We start from the raw sequence: 19,181 nt of genomic DNA on the forward strand, positions 1-19,181 counted from the left end.
TTGACTTGGTATAAATGTAAATTGTCCCTAATGTGTGTAGGGTAGTGTTCGTGTGCGGTGGGCCGAAGGGCCTGTTTCCACGCTGTATTTCTAAAGTCACCGTGGATCCCATTAATCTTCCGGATCCCACAGCTATCTAGACTACACTTCTTCCCACCCTGCTTCCTGTACAGACTCTATCCCCTACTCCCAATTCCTCTGCCTGTGCCCAGGATGAGGTTTTCCATACCAGGTCATCGGAGATGTCCGCTTTCTTTAGGAAACGGGGGTTCCTCTCTTCCATTATAGATGAGGCTCTTACTAGGGTCTCCTTGATATCCCGCAGCTCCGCTCTTGCTCCCCCTCCCCCCATTCATAACAAGGACAGAGTCCCCCTTGTCCTCACCTTCCACCCCATCAGCCTATAATCCTCCAACATTTTCGTTACCTCCAACGGGATCCCACTACTGGCCACATCTTCCCATCTCCGACCCTTTCTGCTTTCTGCAGAGACCGTTCCCTCAACGGTCAACTCGTCCCTTCCCACCCAAACCACCCCCTCCCCAGGTACATTCTCCTGCAACCGCAGGAGATGCAACACCTGTACCTTGACCTCCCCCCTCGACTCCATCCAAAGACCGCGACAGTCTTTCCAGGTGAGGCAGAGGTTCACTTGCACCTCCTCCAACCACGTCTACTATATCCGCTGTTCCACGTGTCAACTCCTGTACATCGGTGAGACCAAGCGCAGGCTCGGCGATTGTTTCGCTGAACACCTCCGCTCACTCCGCCTTAATCTACCTGATCTCCTGGTTGCTCAGCACTTTAACTCCCCCTCCCATTCCCAATCTGACCTTTCTGTCCTAGGCCTCCTCCATTGTCAGAGTGAGGCCCAGCGCAAATTGGAGGAACAGCATCTCATATTCCGCTTGGGCAGCTTACACCCAAGTGGTATGAACATTGACTTCTCTAGCCTATGTATGAACATTGACTTCAAATAGCCCTTGCTTTCCCTCTGTCTCCATCCCCCTCCCCCTTCCCAGTTCTCCCACCAGTCTTACTGTCTCCGACTACACTCCGTCTCCGTCCCGCCCACTCCCCTGACATCATTCTGAAGAACTGTCTCATATAGCCTGCTTCCCTTCCCAATGTTTACTCTGCCTTATATTTTCCCAGGCTTCAAAACTGTGGAATTACTCCCCCACCTACTCCCCAACTGTCCTCACCTGATGCTTTCTCTCACAGCCTAGTTATTTTAAAAACCTAAATCCACGTATCTCGACCCTGCTGTCTTTGCTACCTCATTTGCTGCAGTCCGACATCATGAGCTGGCTTTGATCACCAGTGTAAACGCGTGGACGTTCACGGAGAGACAGTGGACCGAGAGTCAATGGTCTGACCTGGGTGACCTGACCAGCAAATAATGACACGTATTTCTTATATATTGACAGATCTTTAAATTTTGGTGGAATCGGAGTGGTTATGGGCCATGAACTAACTCATGCGTTTGACGATCAAGGTATGAAAGGTTTGACATGTTTAAGTGTTGAGGTCTCTCCAGTTACAATGTTTTTGGAAGGAGAGAAGACAATTGCTGTTAGTGCCTGATCTGAGGAATTACCAGGTGTCTTCAGCCTTGCTGTGCTTTACCCAGGAGATCTGAAGAGTGCCACTCCTTCTCCTCGGCACAAATTGCCTAGTGTGGCACTCTATCTCCGAAGATTGAATTGCCTTTTTAATGGTGATTCTGGGACTAAAAGGTTAATTAATAAGCATTTGCACCAATTGGTCCACTGTTCCCTCAGAGGTACAAAATAATGTTTAAGACTCATCGAGGATGTGATAGGTTGACAAAGACTATGGCTTCTACTGGAGGACTGCAGAGCCCTGAGTCATCCAGAGGGTAAGAGATCAGGGGCATCAAGAGATGGTGAAGGCAGGGTCATCAAGATGTGGTGGGGCAGGGGCATCCAGATGTGGTGTGGGCAAGGTCATCCAGACATGGTGAGGGCAAGGTCATCCAGAGGTGCAGAGGGCAAGGTCATCCAGAGGTGTTGAGGTCGGGGTCATCCAGAGGTGTTGAGGTCAGGGTTATGCAAAGGTGTTGAGGTCATGGTCATCCAGAGGTGGTGAGAGTGAGGTCATCCAGAGGTGGTGAGGTCAAGGTCAATAGACAATAGACAATAGGTGCAGGAGTAGGCCATTCGGCCCTTCGAGCCAGCACCGCCATTCAATGTGATCATGGCTGATCATTCTCAATCAGTACCCCGTTCCTGCCTTCTCCCCATACCCCCTGACTCCGCTATCCTTACGAGCTCTATCTAGCTCTCTCTTGAATGCATTCAGAGAATACAAGAGATCAAGAGATAATGATGGTGATGTCATCCAGCAGTGGTACGGGTGAGGTCTTCCAGAGGTGTTGAGGGTGAAGTCATTCATAGGTGCTGAGGACAGGCTCATTCAGAGATGGTGAAGGCAGGGTGGTATAGAGGTGGCATGGTCAGAAACCATCTCGTTAAATGATGGAACAGGGCTAAGGGGCACCAGGTGCGGCCCTGGTGAGACCGCACCTGGAGTACTGTGTGCAGTTTTGGTCTCCAAATTTGAGGAAGGATATTCTTGCTATTGAGGGCGTGCAGCGTAGGTTCACTAGGTTAATTCCCGGAATGGCGGGACTGTCGTATGTTGAAAGGCTGGAGCAATTAGGCTTGTATACACTGGAATTTAGAAGGATGAGGGGGGAATCTTATTGAAACATATAAGATAATTAGGGGATTGGACACATTAGAGGCAGGAAACATGTTCCCAATGTTGGGGGAGTCCAGAACAAGGGGCCACAGTTTAAGAATAAGGGGTAGGCCATTTAGAACGGAGATGAGGAAGAACCTTTTCAGTCAGAGAGTGGTGAAGGTGTGGAATTCTCTGCCTCAGAAGGCAGTGGAGGCCAGTTCGTTGGATGCTTTCAAGAGTGAGCTGGATAGAGCTCTTAAGGATAGCGGAGTGAGGGGGTATGGGGAGAAGGCAGGAACGGGGTACTGATTGAGAGTGATCAGCCATGATCGCATTGAATGGCGGTGCTGGCTCGAAGGGCTGAATGGCCTACTCCTGCACCTATTGTCTATTGCCTCGTATTTCTAGTTTTCAAGTGTTTGCATCAAGATGCATTTGAGCTGTGGATGCTCCCATTGCACCAGGTTTGCAGTGCACCACTTGTCATCTGGTTTGTGTATCCAAACACAGTCAGGGCATGACTTGCAATCCACTGACCCCTGCTGGTGAGTGCATGTGAATGTCAAATAGGTCGGAGTGGAAGAGGTTTGCATTATGTGAGAGGGAAGAGGTTCAGATATGTACGTTAGAGGGAGAAAATAAATTCAGTTAAAATGTCATTGTTAAAATGTCCTTTACAAATAATTATCCTTAATATTTATTGGGTCAACAGGGGATGTACCTTTATCCAGCTTCAACTTGCTTTAAAGCTAATGAAGTAGGTTAAAAAAAGACAGAGAGTGCTGGAGTAACTCAGTGGATCAGGCAACATCTCTAGGAGAACATGGATAGGTAACATTTCGTTCAGTGCCCTTTTTAAGACTTCAGCCGCCGCTCCATGTTCTCCAGAGATGCTGCCTGATCTGCTGAGTTACTCCAGCACTTTGTGTCTTTTTTTGTAAACCAACTTCTGCAGTCCCTTCGGTCTCTCTTGAAAAGTATGCTTCTTGGTGTAATTCAACAGGTCTAAAATTGGAATCACGGGTCACTTTTTACACAGCATGATCCCCACTTACAGCAATATAATAGTGGCCTTTTGTGGCAAGCTGGTTGAGAATAAATAACGGTGAGAAGATTAGGGAGAACTTGCCTATTCACCTTCAGAACGAGATAGTGTGATCCACCTGTTGTGCCAATTATGGCCTCAGTTTAATACCTTAGGTGAACGTTGGTTGTGCAGCACTCCCTCAGTACTGCACCAAAGTTTCATCCTAAAATCATCTTCGCATCCCAACGGTGGAACCTCATCCGACAACCTCCTGCCTCATGTTGGAGCGCAAGTTTATTTTTGAAGCTTAAACGTTGAGGTGAAAGCTGATAAAGCCACATTATGTAATCAGATCAACCTGAGTTAATCTCTTGGGATCCAAAGCAGATCAATGCAGACCATCTACAGATGTTCCTTTGCTGGGAGCTGGCTGTCAGCCTCACATCTGGAACATTGATATCTCTTGAAAATGTTGAGAACGAATATCGGTGATGCAGAGGGCAGCACTGTGTCACAGCGGTAGAGTAGCTGCCTTGTAGTGCCTGAGACCCACGTTCGATCCTGACAGCGATTGCTGTGTGTATAGAGTTTGTACATTTCCCTTGTGTCCACTTGGGTTTTCTCTGGGTGCTTCCATACTCTAAAGTCGTGCAGGTTTTTAGGTTAATTGACTTCTGTAAATTGTCCTTAATGTGTAGGATAGTTTTAGTGTATGGGGATCACTGGTTGGCACGGACCTGGTGGGTTGAAGGGCCTGTTTCCACACTGGATGTCTAAAGTCTAACTTGCCTGTGCACCTTCAGAATGGGACGGTGTGATCTTTTACATCGACCCGATGTGGCAATTGTGGCCTCACACATAAATGCAGAACTGCTGGAAACACTCAACAGGTCAAGCCGATTTCTCATTTCCAGCATCTGCAGGTTGTTTAATTTTCATATATGTTTCCCACCTGGCGCAGATTAGTAAATTGATGCTGAATATCTGGGTCATTCAACTGCTTCAAGTTGCAGGAAGATGAATGGAAGACAGCGGCTTTGTGCAGATTTAGTCAAAATGAGCTTATTGCCACATATAAAAGCATTGTGAGGTAGAGGTACAATAACAATCTTGTTCGCAGCAGCACATCTCAGGCACATGGACTCACAACACACACAACATAAATCACACATAAATACGCACATAACCTACGCACAAATTCTCCCAGGCAGTGCATAAAAAAGAAAGCATTAGTGCAAAATTCATCAATCTGTACAAAAACTTCACACCATGGCATAAATATACTGAATGTACTTCTCTATCTCAAGTGACAGGGTTCCCTTTCTGAATTGAACCATCTGCTCTGCATTCTGTCCAACACTTGGGCAGGGCTACACCCTGCCATTTTTATCTCTGATCACTTCACTGCCCAACTGGCCTTTTGCTGTCACAGAAAATCCGGACTGGTATCAACTCTGAACAGAACTATTCCACCCAGTGAAAAGCCGGAGACTGCCACGGCTAGCAGTGTTGAATGGGATTGGCCCAGCATATCCTCTTTTATCGCCTTCAGGCTGGTTCAGGCAATCTGTCTGAATCCTAAAATATGCATGCATACCCTGCCATCTGGGCATTTTTATTCTTTCTAATATGAGATTTCACTAAACGTATCCAGCAATTAACAATCCTGCTGTGCGCTATTTGCTTCGATCAGCCTTTCATGGTTTCCTCCCTATCTCAGACATTTCTTTTGATGTGTCTACCCTCCCCCCTCTCACTTCTTCTTAACACTCATGTTAAATAAAACAGTGCTGGAGGAACTCAACAGGTCAGGCAACATCAGAAGAAGGAATGAATAGACAATGTTTTGGGTCAGGACCCTTCTTCAGACTAAATTCCTCACTCACTTTAAATAAATTTATTAAAAGGCCATCAACGTGTATCAACATTTCCCTGCCCACAGATGCCTCCTGACCAATTAAGTATTTCTTGCATTTAGTTTCTTTTTGCCTATTCCGTATAAAAAGCAATCAAATATTCATGGAACATGACTAGCCTTTAAAACATACCAGAACATTTAGTGAGGATGTTTAATAATATTATTGTAGAACAAGTAGGTTTTTAAACATTTTTACCTTGTATAAGATCTTGATTTGTGGCAGTAGTTATTGGGAGCAAATGTAGGTCAGAAATTTTGTTTGTGTGATATGATTAATTCTTTCTTAAATTCACTAATTCTTCCTAATGATTTTTCAGACTTTACTGTGCAGGAAGGAGCTGCAGATGTTAGTTTACTCCAAAGATAGACACAAAAAGCTGGAGTAACACAGCGGGTCAGGCAGCATCGCTGGAGAAAAGGAATAGGTGACGTTTCGGGTCAAGACCATTCTTTAGACAGGGAGTCAGAGGTCAAAAGAAGGGTCTCGACCCGAAACGCCACCTATTCCTTTTCAGACTTTAATGTCCGTTTTTAACAGATATCTTCTTAATTGCTTTCTTTGCCCGTTCTTTGCTGATTTGCTCGTTCTTTATCCCTGCAATCCGAATAAATTGCCATTTTACTTCAAGACTAACCTTAAAAAGTGGCAGGATGAAAATGTGATCAAAGCATAGGTAATAATTAAGCTGTACAAACAATGACAAACAATGACAAAGGTTCTCAACTTGAAATGACTTGAGCATCACAAGATCAAAGAAAATGAAAACAAAGTTACACTAAGCACATGAATAATACAAAATTTGGTATATGATGGATTAAAAAGTCCACAATTTTACACATGCAAATTTATTTTGTTAATAACTCTTAATATACACTCCCTGTTCAGATCTTCAGAAAACTTCCTGTTCGCTGAATTTTGCTGATTTTTTTTTAAAAACAGAAAATGTTAGGAAAACTCAACAGTGTCTGTGGAAAGGGGAACAATAAACTTGGTTCTCTCTTCATAGGTTCTAGGAGCAGAATTAGGCCATTTGGCCCATCAATTCTACTCCGCCATTCAATCATGGCTGATATATCTTTTCCTCTCAACCCCATTCTCCTGCCTTCTCCCCATAACCCCTGACACCCATACTCATCGACACTGACCTGTGGAGTGTTTCTCCATAATTATTCAATCAAAATTATTCATTAATGCTGGTATTGGCCATTTTGCTTACAAAGTAGACTCGAATTATTCCTCTCTTGTGTCATTTGGCAGGTAGGGAGTATGACAAAGATGGCAACCTGAGATCATGGTGGAAGAACTCCTCCGTTGAAGCCTTCAAACATCAGATCGAGTGCATGGTCGAACAGTACAACAACTACACCGTCAACAGTGAGCAAGTGAATGGCAGGCAAACACTGGGTGAAAATATCGCTGACAATGGTGGTTTGAAAGCAGCGTACCATGTAAGTACCAACTGTTCACCAACATGCCTGGTGCAGGTTTCGGAATATTTACGCCATTTGTAATCCAAGATGGAACTTTCTGATGGACCAGTGTTAGGGAACAATCTTGTCCGTGGGTCATTAAGTCATGAATTTAGATGTGTTTCATTGGATATCCTTGAATGTCCAGACTGATAATATCCAGGTAATTAAATAGAAAATCCTAACACCATGCTGAAGAATGTCATTGAGCTCTTTGCTTAACTGAGTTGCCTCATTTTTCAGAATGGCAGGATTCCAGAGGGAGTAAACCCAGGACTTACATTAATCTTACAACACGGCAGTGAGGTGGCAGCTCTACTCAAGCTCTGTTGTATTATAGGGCCAAAAGGGGCCACAAAATGGCTTTGGCATGTTGGATTGAACAAATCCCCATTTCTCTGCCCATTTCTGTAGCTGATCTATATCCTGCTGTATCTATCTTCCCGGGGAAGAGAAAATACATTCTGGCCTTCCATCACAGTGAGGAGGTGACTGGAGGAGACTCACTGTGATGGATGTTTCTTTTTTTTTGTTTTGTGTTGGTTTGTGATTGTGTGTGCTATTGCTTATTTTTATTGTTCTTATTGTTGGACTGTGGGTAACGGAATTTTGTCCAAAAGACTTGTTTTTTTGGATGACAATAAAGGTTATTCTGATTCTGATTCTGATTCTGATTCTGATACTTTCACAACCTCCCTCACAGTCTGCAACCCCAGCATTCTTCTTGCCATGAGAGGAAAATTGGGCCACAACGTGGTAGATGTGTAAATGCAAGCTTGTTCCTATTGTCTGACATTTCTGGTAAATAACAAGAAATAGTTCACGAGGGGAATAGATAGGGTAGATGCACAGAGTCTTTTACCCAGAATAGAGGAATCAAGAACCAGAGGAATTCAATTTATGGTAAGAGGGGAAAGATTTAATAGGAACCTGAAGGGTAACTTGTTCCACACAGAGGGTGGTGGGTAGATGGAATAAGCTGCCAGAGGATGTAGTTGAGGCAGAAACTATAGCAACTTTTAACAGATATTTGGGCAGGTACATGGATAGGAAAGGTTTGGGGGGATATAGGTCAAACACGGACAGGTGGCATTGGTGTAGATGGGGCAGCTTGGGTGGCATGGGCAAGCTGAGTCAAAGGGCCTGTTTCCTTGCTGTATGACTAGTATACCACAGATATATTTACCATGCAGATGTCAGGAAGATTGTTTAAATGGATCTGTCATGAAAGGTCAATTTGCCAGCTAATAGGCAACTTTGCTTTTCAGGCCTATGAGAACTGGGTAAAAAAGAATGGTGAGGAGATGATTCTGCCAGCCTTGGGCCTTACTAATCGACAACTCTTCTTCCTGGGATTTGCCCAGGTGAGTATTTTCTCAGGTCACTGTATTTACTTCTCAAAGGAATGTAGCTAAAGGGTTGGACTTTCATCCGGGGACTAAATCCCGTTTCAAGTAGATATTTCCACTTGGATTTCTGGTGTAATGCTTCAATAATTGCAATGCTTGCTCCAATAACGCTTCCCCAGTGTTAACTGAGAGCCTTTCCAGTGAGGTGATCCTGACACCTTTCTGATCATCGCCTCCAGTTGGCCCAATGTACAGACCTCCACTAACCGGTGTTCAAAGAATAACCAGGACCCTTGACTTGGAGTTCTCGACCATGGAAGTGTACATGCAAGGGGACACAGCATATCCTAATATTAAAATGTTTTATATGCTTTGAATATCTATGACTTTTTTTTTAAAAGTAGCAGTAATCAATACGTAAAACTTTTTTTTAAATCCCCAAATTTGCCCCTTGCCATCTTTCTGGTCAAACGCCGAGAGTTATTGTTCCTGTGCCAGTCTAACCTGACATCAATTGTTGGGGTGGATTCCTTGTCAAACGTGGTGGGAATCTGCTCGCTGGAGAGCCCAACTTCAGAGCACAGCATTCAGGGAGGTTGGAACCAGCCGCATTCCATCTCACATTCAGGAGGATCTCAATCTTGCTAACATTTGTGCGTGGAGATGATGCAAGTTCCTGCTGTTTCTTCCTTTCCCATAGAACAATGCAACACAGGAACAGGTCCAGTGGCCCACAGTGACAAACTAATCTCATCTGCCTGCACATGACCCATACCCCTAAATTCCTTTCATATATATCCATGCAGTGACCTAAAAGCTTCTTAAATGCTGCCATTGTATGTGCCTCCACCACCACCCCTGGCGTTCCAGGCACCCACCACTCTGTGTGAAAAAAAAACTTTCCCCGCACTCCTCTAAACTTTACCCCTCTCACCTTAAAGCTATGCCCTCTAGTCTTTGATATTTCTATTCTGAGAAAAAGGTCCTAACGGTCTATCCTATCCATGCCACTCATCATTATAGATACTTCTAACAGGTCTCCTCCTCGTCTACCCCCACCCCCCACACACAATCTCCTGCGTTCCAGAGAAACCAATCCAATCTGAAGAAGGATCTCGACCCAAAACGTCACCTGTTCCTTTTCTCCAGAGATGACGTCTGACCCGCTGAGTTACTCCAGCTCTTTGTGTCTGCCTTCTCTAGGTCTCTCCAATCTCTCCTTATAGCTAATACCCTTTAAACCAGATATCATCCTGGATTTTTTTTTAATTGACAAAGTGCTGGAGTAACTTCGCAGGCCAATCAGCATCTCTAGAGAACATGGATAGATGACGTTTCAGGTCAACCCAAAACGTCACCTGTCCATTTTCTTCAGCAATGCTGCCTGACCCGCTGAGTTACTCCACCACCTAGTGTCTTTAATTAAAAACTAGCATCTGCAATTCCTTTTATCTCATCATTTTATCTCATCATCTTTGTCACATCAATCTCTTCTGTGCCCTTTCCAAAGCCATCATATCCCAGTGTGAAAGAAATTGTAAGAATTCTAGTCTTAGAGCCCAGAAGGAAACCTTCAGCCAGTGGAACTCATCCTGGTTGCTTGGAGAGGCAATCCAATTAGTCACAATCACCTGTTTCTCCACAGCCCTGCAGATTTTTGCAAATATTTTTGAAATTTTGAAATTTAATCTTGAACCTACCTGCATAGTAACGTGGAAGCTATCTGGTTCTGCTCAGTTACTGCACAGCCACTAAGGATTTCAAGAGTAATGACATTCCTGTAATGAAGGAAACACAATACTTTTAAGGCAGAGACAGATAGATTCTTGATTAGTACGGGAGTCAGGGGTTATGGGGAGAAGGCAGGAGAATGGGGTTATGAGGGAAAGATAGATCAGCCATGATTGAATGGCGGAGTAGACTTGATGGCATAATTCACTTATGAAGTTATGAACATGAACTTTTTGCCTCCTCAGGTTTGGTGCTCCATACGGACCCCGGAAAGTGACCACGAGGGGCTCATCACGGACCCTCACAGTCCATCGATGTACAGGGTGATTGGAACTGTGGCTAATTCTGTTGAATTTGCCGAGCATTTCAACTGCCCCGAAGAAAGCCTGATGAACCCTCTGCAAAAATGTGAGGTCTGGTGAATGAAGCAAAGACCAGGAGAGTTGAAAGCCCTGATTCCTGGAGCAGCGCGGTGGGACTGGACTGAATGTCAAGTCCCACCTCAACTAAACGGGTCACTTCTGCGCCTTGTGACAAAGGGAAATTTATTTGCCTGTACTTTTTCTGAAAAGCCTGTGGATCTCACAGTGTGAATATTTGTAACTTGGTTTCACCGGTAACACTGGAATCTGTGGGAAGAGCACACAACCAAAACCAAGGTGACATTTGATGACGTGGTTACAAAGTCAAGATGCTGTCCTCCAAAACTATAGTTGCCCTTTTGCTTCAGAACATTTACACTTTGTTAGTTATTTTTACTTAGTAAGTTGAATATTTTCAAATGTTAAGGAGTGGCCTTGGGGATTTGCTCGGGATGAGAGATAGGGATCGTCTTTCACCGATGGGCGGTCACTGCACTGGGATCTCCATCCACATTGGTCTTCCGCCAAAGTCGGAAAGTCCCAAGGAAGTCCACCGCACAGGTTTTTAATTGCTGGCTGTTCGTCTCTATAGTCTTGGTCTAAGTACACTGAAATGTTATTGATCAGAGAAGTCATGAATTGGTTTGGACACACGGCTTCATCCGTCTCCTTTCCTTCTCACTGCTTTTGGCCCATTGAATTGTCCAAGTTCTTTATCTGTGGTGCATTTGCTGGCAGATGAAGTGAGGCAACTAATTAGCCTCTTAACTAACTTGGATAATTTAACTAATCAGCTGGCTTACCTCCTCTTCCCACCCATTGTCCCATAGAAACTATGGATCAACTGAAACTCCAAAACCATGGGGGAGGGAGAGTTGGGAGAGTGATGTGATTGTGGAGAGCAATTGTGCCTTAGCCTTATTAAAGTTCATGCTTTTAAATTGGTTCCAGCAATGTAAGGCAGATTTCTTTCAGAACTGCCATTTACATATGTATCCCTAACCTCTCCAAAGCCCATTCACTTGTGTCACTAATCAGTGCCTAAATCTACATATCTTCATAATTTTAAGCATCTATTACTGCAAAACCATTGAGCTTACTTTTGATCGCGCTGTCTTAATTGCATTGTTCAACAATAATAGCGTGCTTCAGTGGAAAGCATTCCTTTTAAATGTGACTGAACCAATGGAGAATGAGTTGTTGCCTCTTTAATCTTTAATGATGCCCTTTAATTGCCTACCCTGGTGATCAAATGCTTTTAAGACATAAATCTGTCCTTCGCTATCTCTGTTATCTCATCCAACCCTTAAACCGAAGATGTCACTAGTTCCGGCCTCATTTACTTCCGCAAATTGCCCTTGGCCCAGCATGTCTGAGTGTGCGTCCTTTTGTTGAACAGGGAGGTTGAGCTCACTGCAGGAAGATTCATTTAACTAGTTCCCGGGATTTGGGCATTAGAGCAGAGATTGACTAGGCTGGGACAGTATTCACTGGAGGTTAGAAGAATGAGAAGATATCCAACAGCAATATTCTTTAAAGATTCAACAGGGTAAATGCACGAAGAATGTTTCAGCAGTTGAGGAGTCGATCACCAGGAGACACTGTTTCAGAATAGGAAGTCAGTTGTTTAGGACTAAGATGAGGAAGAATTTCTTCTCCCAGGTGGTGGTGAATCTTTAAAATGTTCTATGCTGATGGGCTATGGATTTCCACTTCTTGTGTTGGTTTAAAATGGAGATCAATAGATATCTGGACATCAAGGAATATGGGAAAATTGCAGGCAATTGCACTGAGATAGAAGACCAGCCATGATCATGAAGGGCAATGTGGTTCAAGAACCAGATGGCCTACTCCTGCTCTTATTTATTTTGTAAATGAAGGTCTATTTTGGGGGGTGAGTCAGTGCATGATGACCAGTGAGGCATGGTCCGGCTCGGTGGCAGAGCAGCAGAGTTGCTGCCTTACAACGCCAGAGACCCGGGTTCGATCCTGACTATGGGGGGGCTGTCTATACATCCTCCCTGTAACCACCTGGTTTCCTCCCACAATCCAAAGACGTGCAGGATAGTAGGCTAATTTGGTAAAATTGTAAATTATCCCGAGTGTGTGCAGGATAGTGTTAGTGTGCAGGAATCGCTGGCCGGTGGGTTGAAGGGCCCGTTTCCGCGCTGTATCTCTAAACTAAACTGAACACTGCTGGCTTCTGTTGGTTCACACACAGCTGGAATGTTTGAAAATATAAAATGCCAATCATCTGAATGATTAATCCAGCAGTTCTAAGTTGTCAACAACTTTTGATCGTCATTTGATTGAACTTTAAAGCCTGGAGAGTGAGCAACACTGGAAGCCCAGACAATGGTGCAGCTCTAAAGCGCAATGAGGGGAAAGAGGTTGGGAGGGTGACTGCACAGAATGGAAGGTGACTCGGTAAAAGGAGCAGGACTGGAGGGGGCCCTGCAGTCAGCTGTGAGGGAAATTGGGAAACCAGCCAAGGTGTGGCTGCAGAAAGCACAGCTGCAAGAGGCTCAACAACTAAGTCAGAATAGGGGGTGCAGTCAGTCTTTGATTCTCAGGAGGTCAGTTCACCATATGTGGGTGGTCTTGATCACACAAGCCTGCCTCACATTGGTAATTTGCACTCATTTTGAAGTAGGCCCCTCAGGGTGAAGACCGACCGACTTGCTTCCACTGCAGTTCTCTGGGTGCTGAGGTGAGTGACGAGGCAAACACTGGACCTTTAGATCTCGCCCAGTCGTTAACTCCCCCTCCCATTCCCACACTGACCTTTCTGTCCTGGGCCTCCTCCAAGGCCAGAGTGAGGCCACACACAAACTGTAGGAACAACACCTCATATTCCGCTTGGGTAGCTTACAACCCAACATATGAACATTGAATTCTCCAATTTTAGGTAGCTAACCCATAAACATCTCAAGCTTTCCCCCTTTTTCCCCCATTCTCTTCCTTGTGCCCACCTGGATGCGCACCATTTCTCCCTTTCTCCTTCCCTTCCCCCGTCCCCTCCCACCTATATTCCTTCTTCTGGCTTCATATTTCACACTTCTATTCTTATCTCTCACTTTTTGTCTTTTCACCTCTGACCTTTGTCAAGCCATCTGCAAATCGACCCCTCCCTCCTCTGTATTCACCCATCATTTGCCAAACTTTGTCCTGCCCCCACCTTTCTTTTTCAGCTTCCCAATACAATCTGCCTGAAGAAGTGTTCAGAACCGAAATGCCACCTGCTCATGTTCTCCAGAGATGCTGCCCGACCCCTTGAGTTACTCCAGCACTTTGTGTCATTTTATGTGTGTCATTAGTACATGGGTTGGATATATCCTGTTTGTGTTTGGCTGACTGAGCCACGATGATTACTGCTGTTTTCAATTCTCCTTTCTCCAAACTTTAACTTCATCAGCTGCTGGATGGAACCAAACCCCGATTGCATTGTCACTGAGTCACAGTGCGATATCTCGTGCACTGGATGTCTTCTGCGCTGGATTAACATGGTCGGGAGTCGGTCACATAGAGTCCACTGTAGCAGATAAATTATCTTTCCTTTAGTTTTTGTGTACTGTGAAACATGGGGGAAATGTTATAAGATTGAATGCGTGAATGAACTGAAGCTGATATTATGTTGTCATCGGGATTATTTTGGTGGTGTAGCAATCACAATTTAGCATCTACAGAACACCATCAGGATCACACAATTCTCCCACGAGTCTTTGATCTTTGTAGAATCCCCTCCCTTATAACTAGAGGTCCTACTCTCCTGTGGAGGCACAAGAGTCTGTAGATGCTGGAATCTAAGCAAAAATTGTAAGTGGCTGGAGAAACTGAGAGGGACTGGACTTAGATGAGGTGTCTTGACCCAAAACGTTGACTGACCATATCCCCGACCTGCTGAGTTACTCCAGCTGCCTGCTGTTTTTTTCTCCTCTCTTATATTGAGTTTTGTGTGGAGGGAACAATTTACAATGTAGAATAGCTGAGTAAATCCTAGTGGTTGCTCATCTGTTGCTCATGGTTGTTTATCGATCACTGATCTTTGCAATTCTGCAAAGATATCATTGCCTAGAGGTGATTTTATAATTTGAGTAATTTTTCGTACAATGTTAATTCTAACACCCAATCAATCCCACCAGTTAACTGCAATATTGAGCACTGATGCCTCAAGGCTTTCAAAAAATTACATGCAAACATCAAGAATCAACGTCTATATTTCCAATCCTTCAGTTATGCTTTTTCATTTGAGGTAAGTACCTACTTGGTCATTGCTACTGCTGTGGATACTTGTCCACTGGTGGCAGTATCGCAGCACCTAGGCTTGGGTCAGGGTAACTGTTTCTGATAGCTTTCCAGTGCTTGGGCTGGGGTCTCTGCTCCCAGCCACTGTCCAGCCCCACTCCCACCACAGATAGCAACCATGTGCAAGTAACAATGCTGAAATTCAGATTTATTGGCAGCAACGGATTTCTGGAAATTGAGCAAACGGCGAAATAACCAGAAATATAACAATATTTAGAACAGGAGGTAATATACTGAACTGCTAACTACTGGATAGAAATTTTAATTCAGGTCAAATAACATTGCTGAAGTAACCTTGTGAATGAAACAAAAGGAGCAAAACTTGCTCGCGAACAATCATAAGTTATTAAAGAACTGCAAATAAATTGGCTTGATGCCATTGAAAGGGAAGTGCGATCAACATTTAAAGCTTCCCCTTTACTCAAGGGTGAATTTCCGGGTGTATGGTATTTCTGTTTGATTGCTTACCTATTGTTCTACTGCTTACTGTGAGTCAGATTTGGGGAGGGACACCCTCATTATCCAAAGGAGAGAGAAGATTCACATCAACAATGACTCAACGAGGTGATTATGTATTTTTCTCTCGTCAATCTGAAAATGTGCCTCCTGTTTGAAATAAATCACTGTCTCTGATTTAAAAATTTCTGTAATATTGGCTTGTAAAGAGAAAATATTTGCATAAATATATTTTATGTATGTAAACATATTTTCTTGCAAAGTTGACAGATTTTATTTTGGGTGAGTGCAGTTGTGTACAGAGATGTGTTAACGAGGTGTCCTGTCTGTTGCAATTTTAGTAGCTTCTACGTAAGCTTTTGTTGTACAGACAGAAATGTTTTAATTATAGTTCAAACATTAACCAATGTATTTGTCTGGTGATTTCACAAGTCAGCGACTGATAATTTAGCATCAGCTGTTTGAGGAGAGGTATTTTTCAATATTTTTCTGCTTTTTGCATAATTTACATCTATACACTAAAACACATTTGTTTGTTTGTTTGTTCCTGAACTGCAGCCAAAACGGTACACGATAGCGCAACAATTTTAGGCCCACCTTACTCACCGTTGTCCCTTTGGTGCTAATGGAAGAAGTTTCATTGAAATTGGTGTTATATTTTTTAAGTTATTCACATTTTAAAATTTAAACCTATCTCCTAGGGGGGGTGGAGGGAGGGGGGAGGAGGGAGGATAAGGAGGAGTTGAGGGGATGGAGCGGTGGGGGGAGGGGAAGAGGGAGGGGAGGAGGGGAAGGGAGGGTGCTGCACCAATGAAGGAGAGGTTTGGGCCCAACGGGTCCACTTGGTCTAGTCGGTTTATAAAGATGCAAATGGTGGGTGCATCCTTGCAGGAATAGCCTGCCTTTTGAGGGAATCTAGCTTCAGGACATGGCCACCTCTAGGCAATGATATCTTGGATGGTCAGAGGTACCACTTCAACCTGTTGGAGCCACCACAGGCAAAGCAAGACCTCCACCTCTTTGCCTTTGGTGATCTAAGTAAGAGACATGCTAGATGGGGCCAGTTTGGGCTGGGTGTTAACCGAGGTAGACAACTCGTGTCTCCAGTTCTTGTCCTCAACCCTGATTCCACCAGCTTTCTGGAGGGATCCAGTCTGATGTTAGCTCCAAAAGGGACAGAACGTATCATCGCACCAAACCCTTAATGCTACCTCAGAAACTTTCCCTCATGATTTGAGCCAGCTCTCGGAAATTCCCCCAATATTTTCCCACACGGTGTTAAAGGAATTCCTGTCAGGATTGCTTCTGCAGTTTTTGCCTTCTTGACCTCATTCTCCATAATTCTGGCTAGGCACCACTGTCTCCAACCATCTCTCTTCATCACATGTATTTTAAAGACTATAAGTTTTCCATTTCATGTTGTAACGTTAGGCAAGTGGGACTAGTGTAGATGGGACATGTTAGTCGGTATGGGTAAGTTGGACCGAAGGGCCTGTTTCCACGCTGTATGACCATGACTCTATCTTGTAAACTGAATATGAAGAACAAATACTGTTGAATTCTAGCTGCATGTTTTTTTCTGATATATAATGAATAGTCTTTCTCTTAGAACCACCGGGTGGCGCCCATAATGGCTGTCTCACCTACAGTCTGTCTCGACCTTTTCCTTCTTTGTTTTTTTTTAGTATGTGTTCAATGTATGCTTTAGTGTTCTTTAGCTTGTTTTATGTGGAGGGTGGGAGGGGAGTTGGGGGAAACTTTTATAAATTCTCTTATCTCGACGAGATGCAATTTTTTTTCATATCGTATCTCCGTCCGCACTGCAGCCTAACATCGTGGAGTTGGCGGCCTCTGCTGGGGACCGTCTTTGGGAGCTCCAACCTTGGGAGCCTGCAGGACTTAATATCGTGTAGCTGACGGTCCCTGGCGGGGATTGATCTTGGAGCTCCAACCGAGGGAGCCTGCGGACTTTGACATCGTGGAGCCCGTGGTCCCTGTTTAGGGACCGACTTCAGGAGCGCCAAGCTGCAGGACCTTCGACCGCCCCGACGCAGGAGCTTCGACTGCCGGCTTCAGGAGCTTCGATTGCCTCGACTGCGGATGGTTCGACTGCCCCGACCGCGGGTGAATAAAGAGGGAAGAAGATTAGACTTTATTGCCTTCCATCACAGTGAAGAATGTGGGGAATCCGCTGTGGTGGATGTTTCTGTTAACTTTTATGTAGTTGTGTCTTGTTGCTTTTCACTTTGTATGGCTGTGTGGTAACTCAAATTTCACTGTACCTTAATTGGTACATGTGACAATAAACTGACCTTGAAACCTAAAAGATGCTTGGGCTTTTCATTTAGTATGGCATGTTTGGTAAATCGAATATCACTATACCTTAATTGGTACACATGACAATAAAAGACCTTGGAACCTTTGAAATATCACTAGGTAATGCTTCTTATAAGAAAGACCTACTAAATTTATCTTCTGGAATTCCCTCAAATACACAAATAAAATCACTGTGTTGTTTGTCCATACACCATCTTGGGTCTGATTTTCAACAGTAGAGGGGTTTATTCCTTCTCCCAAATTCTTGATCTGTATCTGGCTCTGCTCGACTTTCCTGAATACTTTGACTGGCAGGGTTTATAACATCAGGTCACAGTTCATCCCATAAATCAAGGAACAAGCTTGAAATGAATGCCATCCGTCATGGTTATATATTTATTATCTGGATGGGCGTTGATGGGACTTAGAGAAATTTGCACCACTCCACAGGTAGGTTCTGAAATAACTCCCAGGTAAGAGTTTGCAATTGGGCGTGATAGTCTTCATGTTCCCTTCCCACCTACTGTTGTCACACTAGTGAAACGTGGGTTTACTTTACTTATGTGGTTGAACTGAAGACGCTCATTCTCCACTGACCGCCTGATAGGAATTTGAATGAATCGCTCCATTGCAAACGATAAACCTTGGTTTGGCTCCCAATTGTCCCATATCCCCAGTAGGGCGTTAACACATCTGAAATTTGCAAGACAATGTTCCTGAATCTAACTATAGGAATGTGTTCTTCTGTTTATCTTTTAATTTCCTGCCTCACTTCTTCCCTTTCCCAATTTCAAACCCCTCCATTGAGACCAATGTAATCAATTAACTTGTCCAAAGGCTGTGGTTGAAGGGATACCTTCGGCACGGCTCAACACACTTCTTTTAGGTCTTGACCCGAAAGGTCACCCATTCTTTATCTCCAGAGTTGCTGCCTGTCCCGCTGAGTTACTCCAGCATTTTGTGTCTGTCTTCGGTGTAAACCAGCATCTGCAGTTCCAACACTTCATTTTATGTTCTCCCGAAGCTCTTGTCCGCAGCAAGAGCTGGTGGTCAACAATCAAGAGCAGAAACTTTGACCAGTCACTCGTCAAGGGTGTCGAGTTCAGTTGTAAAGACCTTTTTGTTTCGCTACCTTGGACCATGCAAGTTTACGAGGCTTTTTTATTCAATGGATGGGATAGGTTGATCTTTCCCTATTTACAGTCCTCTCTTTTGGCTCCCACATAAGAAATTTGCATGGGCGAACATTTAGCATATTTGAAGGAGAATTATTTTTGGAATGATATAAGATGATAGTGCAGACATCAATGGGGTTTACTGATGGGGAAGCTTTACTAATGCATGCAGGCCACATTAATATTGGTTGTTACCTGCAGAAATTTAGTAATGTATCATATTCTTATTGTGCACGATGGTTGCCAAAATAATCTCTACATATTATCCACTGCAGATGCTAACCTAATCTACGTGGCATGCATTGCAAATGGTAATCTTTGGGAATCAGCTGCATTGGACCTTAAGGTGAGGGATTCCAAAGG

General features: G+C 44.1%; 1 protein-coding gene across 3 annotated transcripts in view; it reads left to right on the forward strand.

Moving 5' to 3' along the window:
- The window catches only part of LOC144608147 (endothelin-converting enzyme 1-like), a 173,840-nt gene extending 158,112 nt beyond the window's left edge, over positions 1-15,728 (forward strand). For all 3 annotated transcript variants that reach the window (XM_078425563.1, XM_078425564.1, XM_078425562.1), the window contains 4 exons: positions 1,431-1,498; positions 6,913-7,103; positions 8,393-8,488; positions 10,450-15,728. In XM_078425563.1, the coding sequence (XP_078281689.1) occupies positions 1,431-1,498; positions 6,913-7,103; positions 8,393-8,488; positions 10,450-10,626 (532 nt within the window). In that variant the 3' untranslated portion in view covers positions 10,627-15,728. The remainder of the gene's footprint in view (positions 1-1,430; positions 1,499-6,912; positions 7,104-8,392; positions 8,489-10,449) is intronic.
- The last annotated feature ends 3,453 nt before the right edge of the window (positions 15,729-19,181 follow it).

Source organism: Rhinoraja longicauda, chromosome 30 (genome assembly GCF_053455715.1).
Source record: "Rhinoraja longicauda isolate Sanriku21f chromosome 30, sRhiLon1.1, whole genome shotgun sequence".
Classification (NCBI taxonomy): domain Eukaryota; kingdom Metazoa; phylum Chordata; class Chondrichthyes; order Rajiformes; family Arhynchobatidae; genus Rhinoraja; species Rhinoraja longicauda.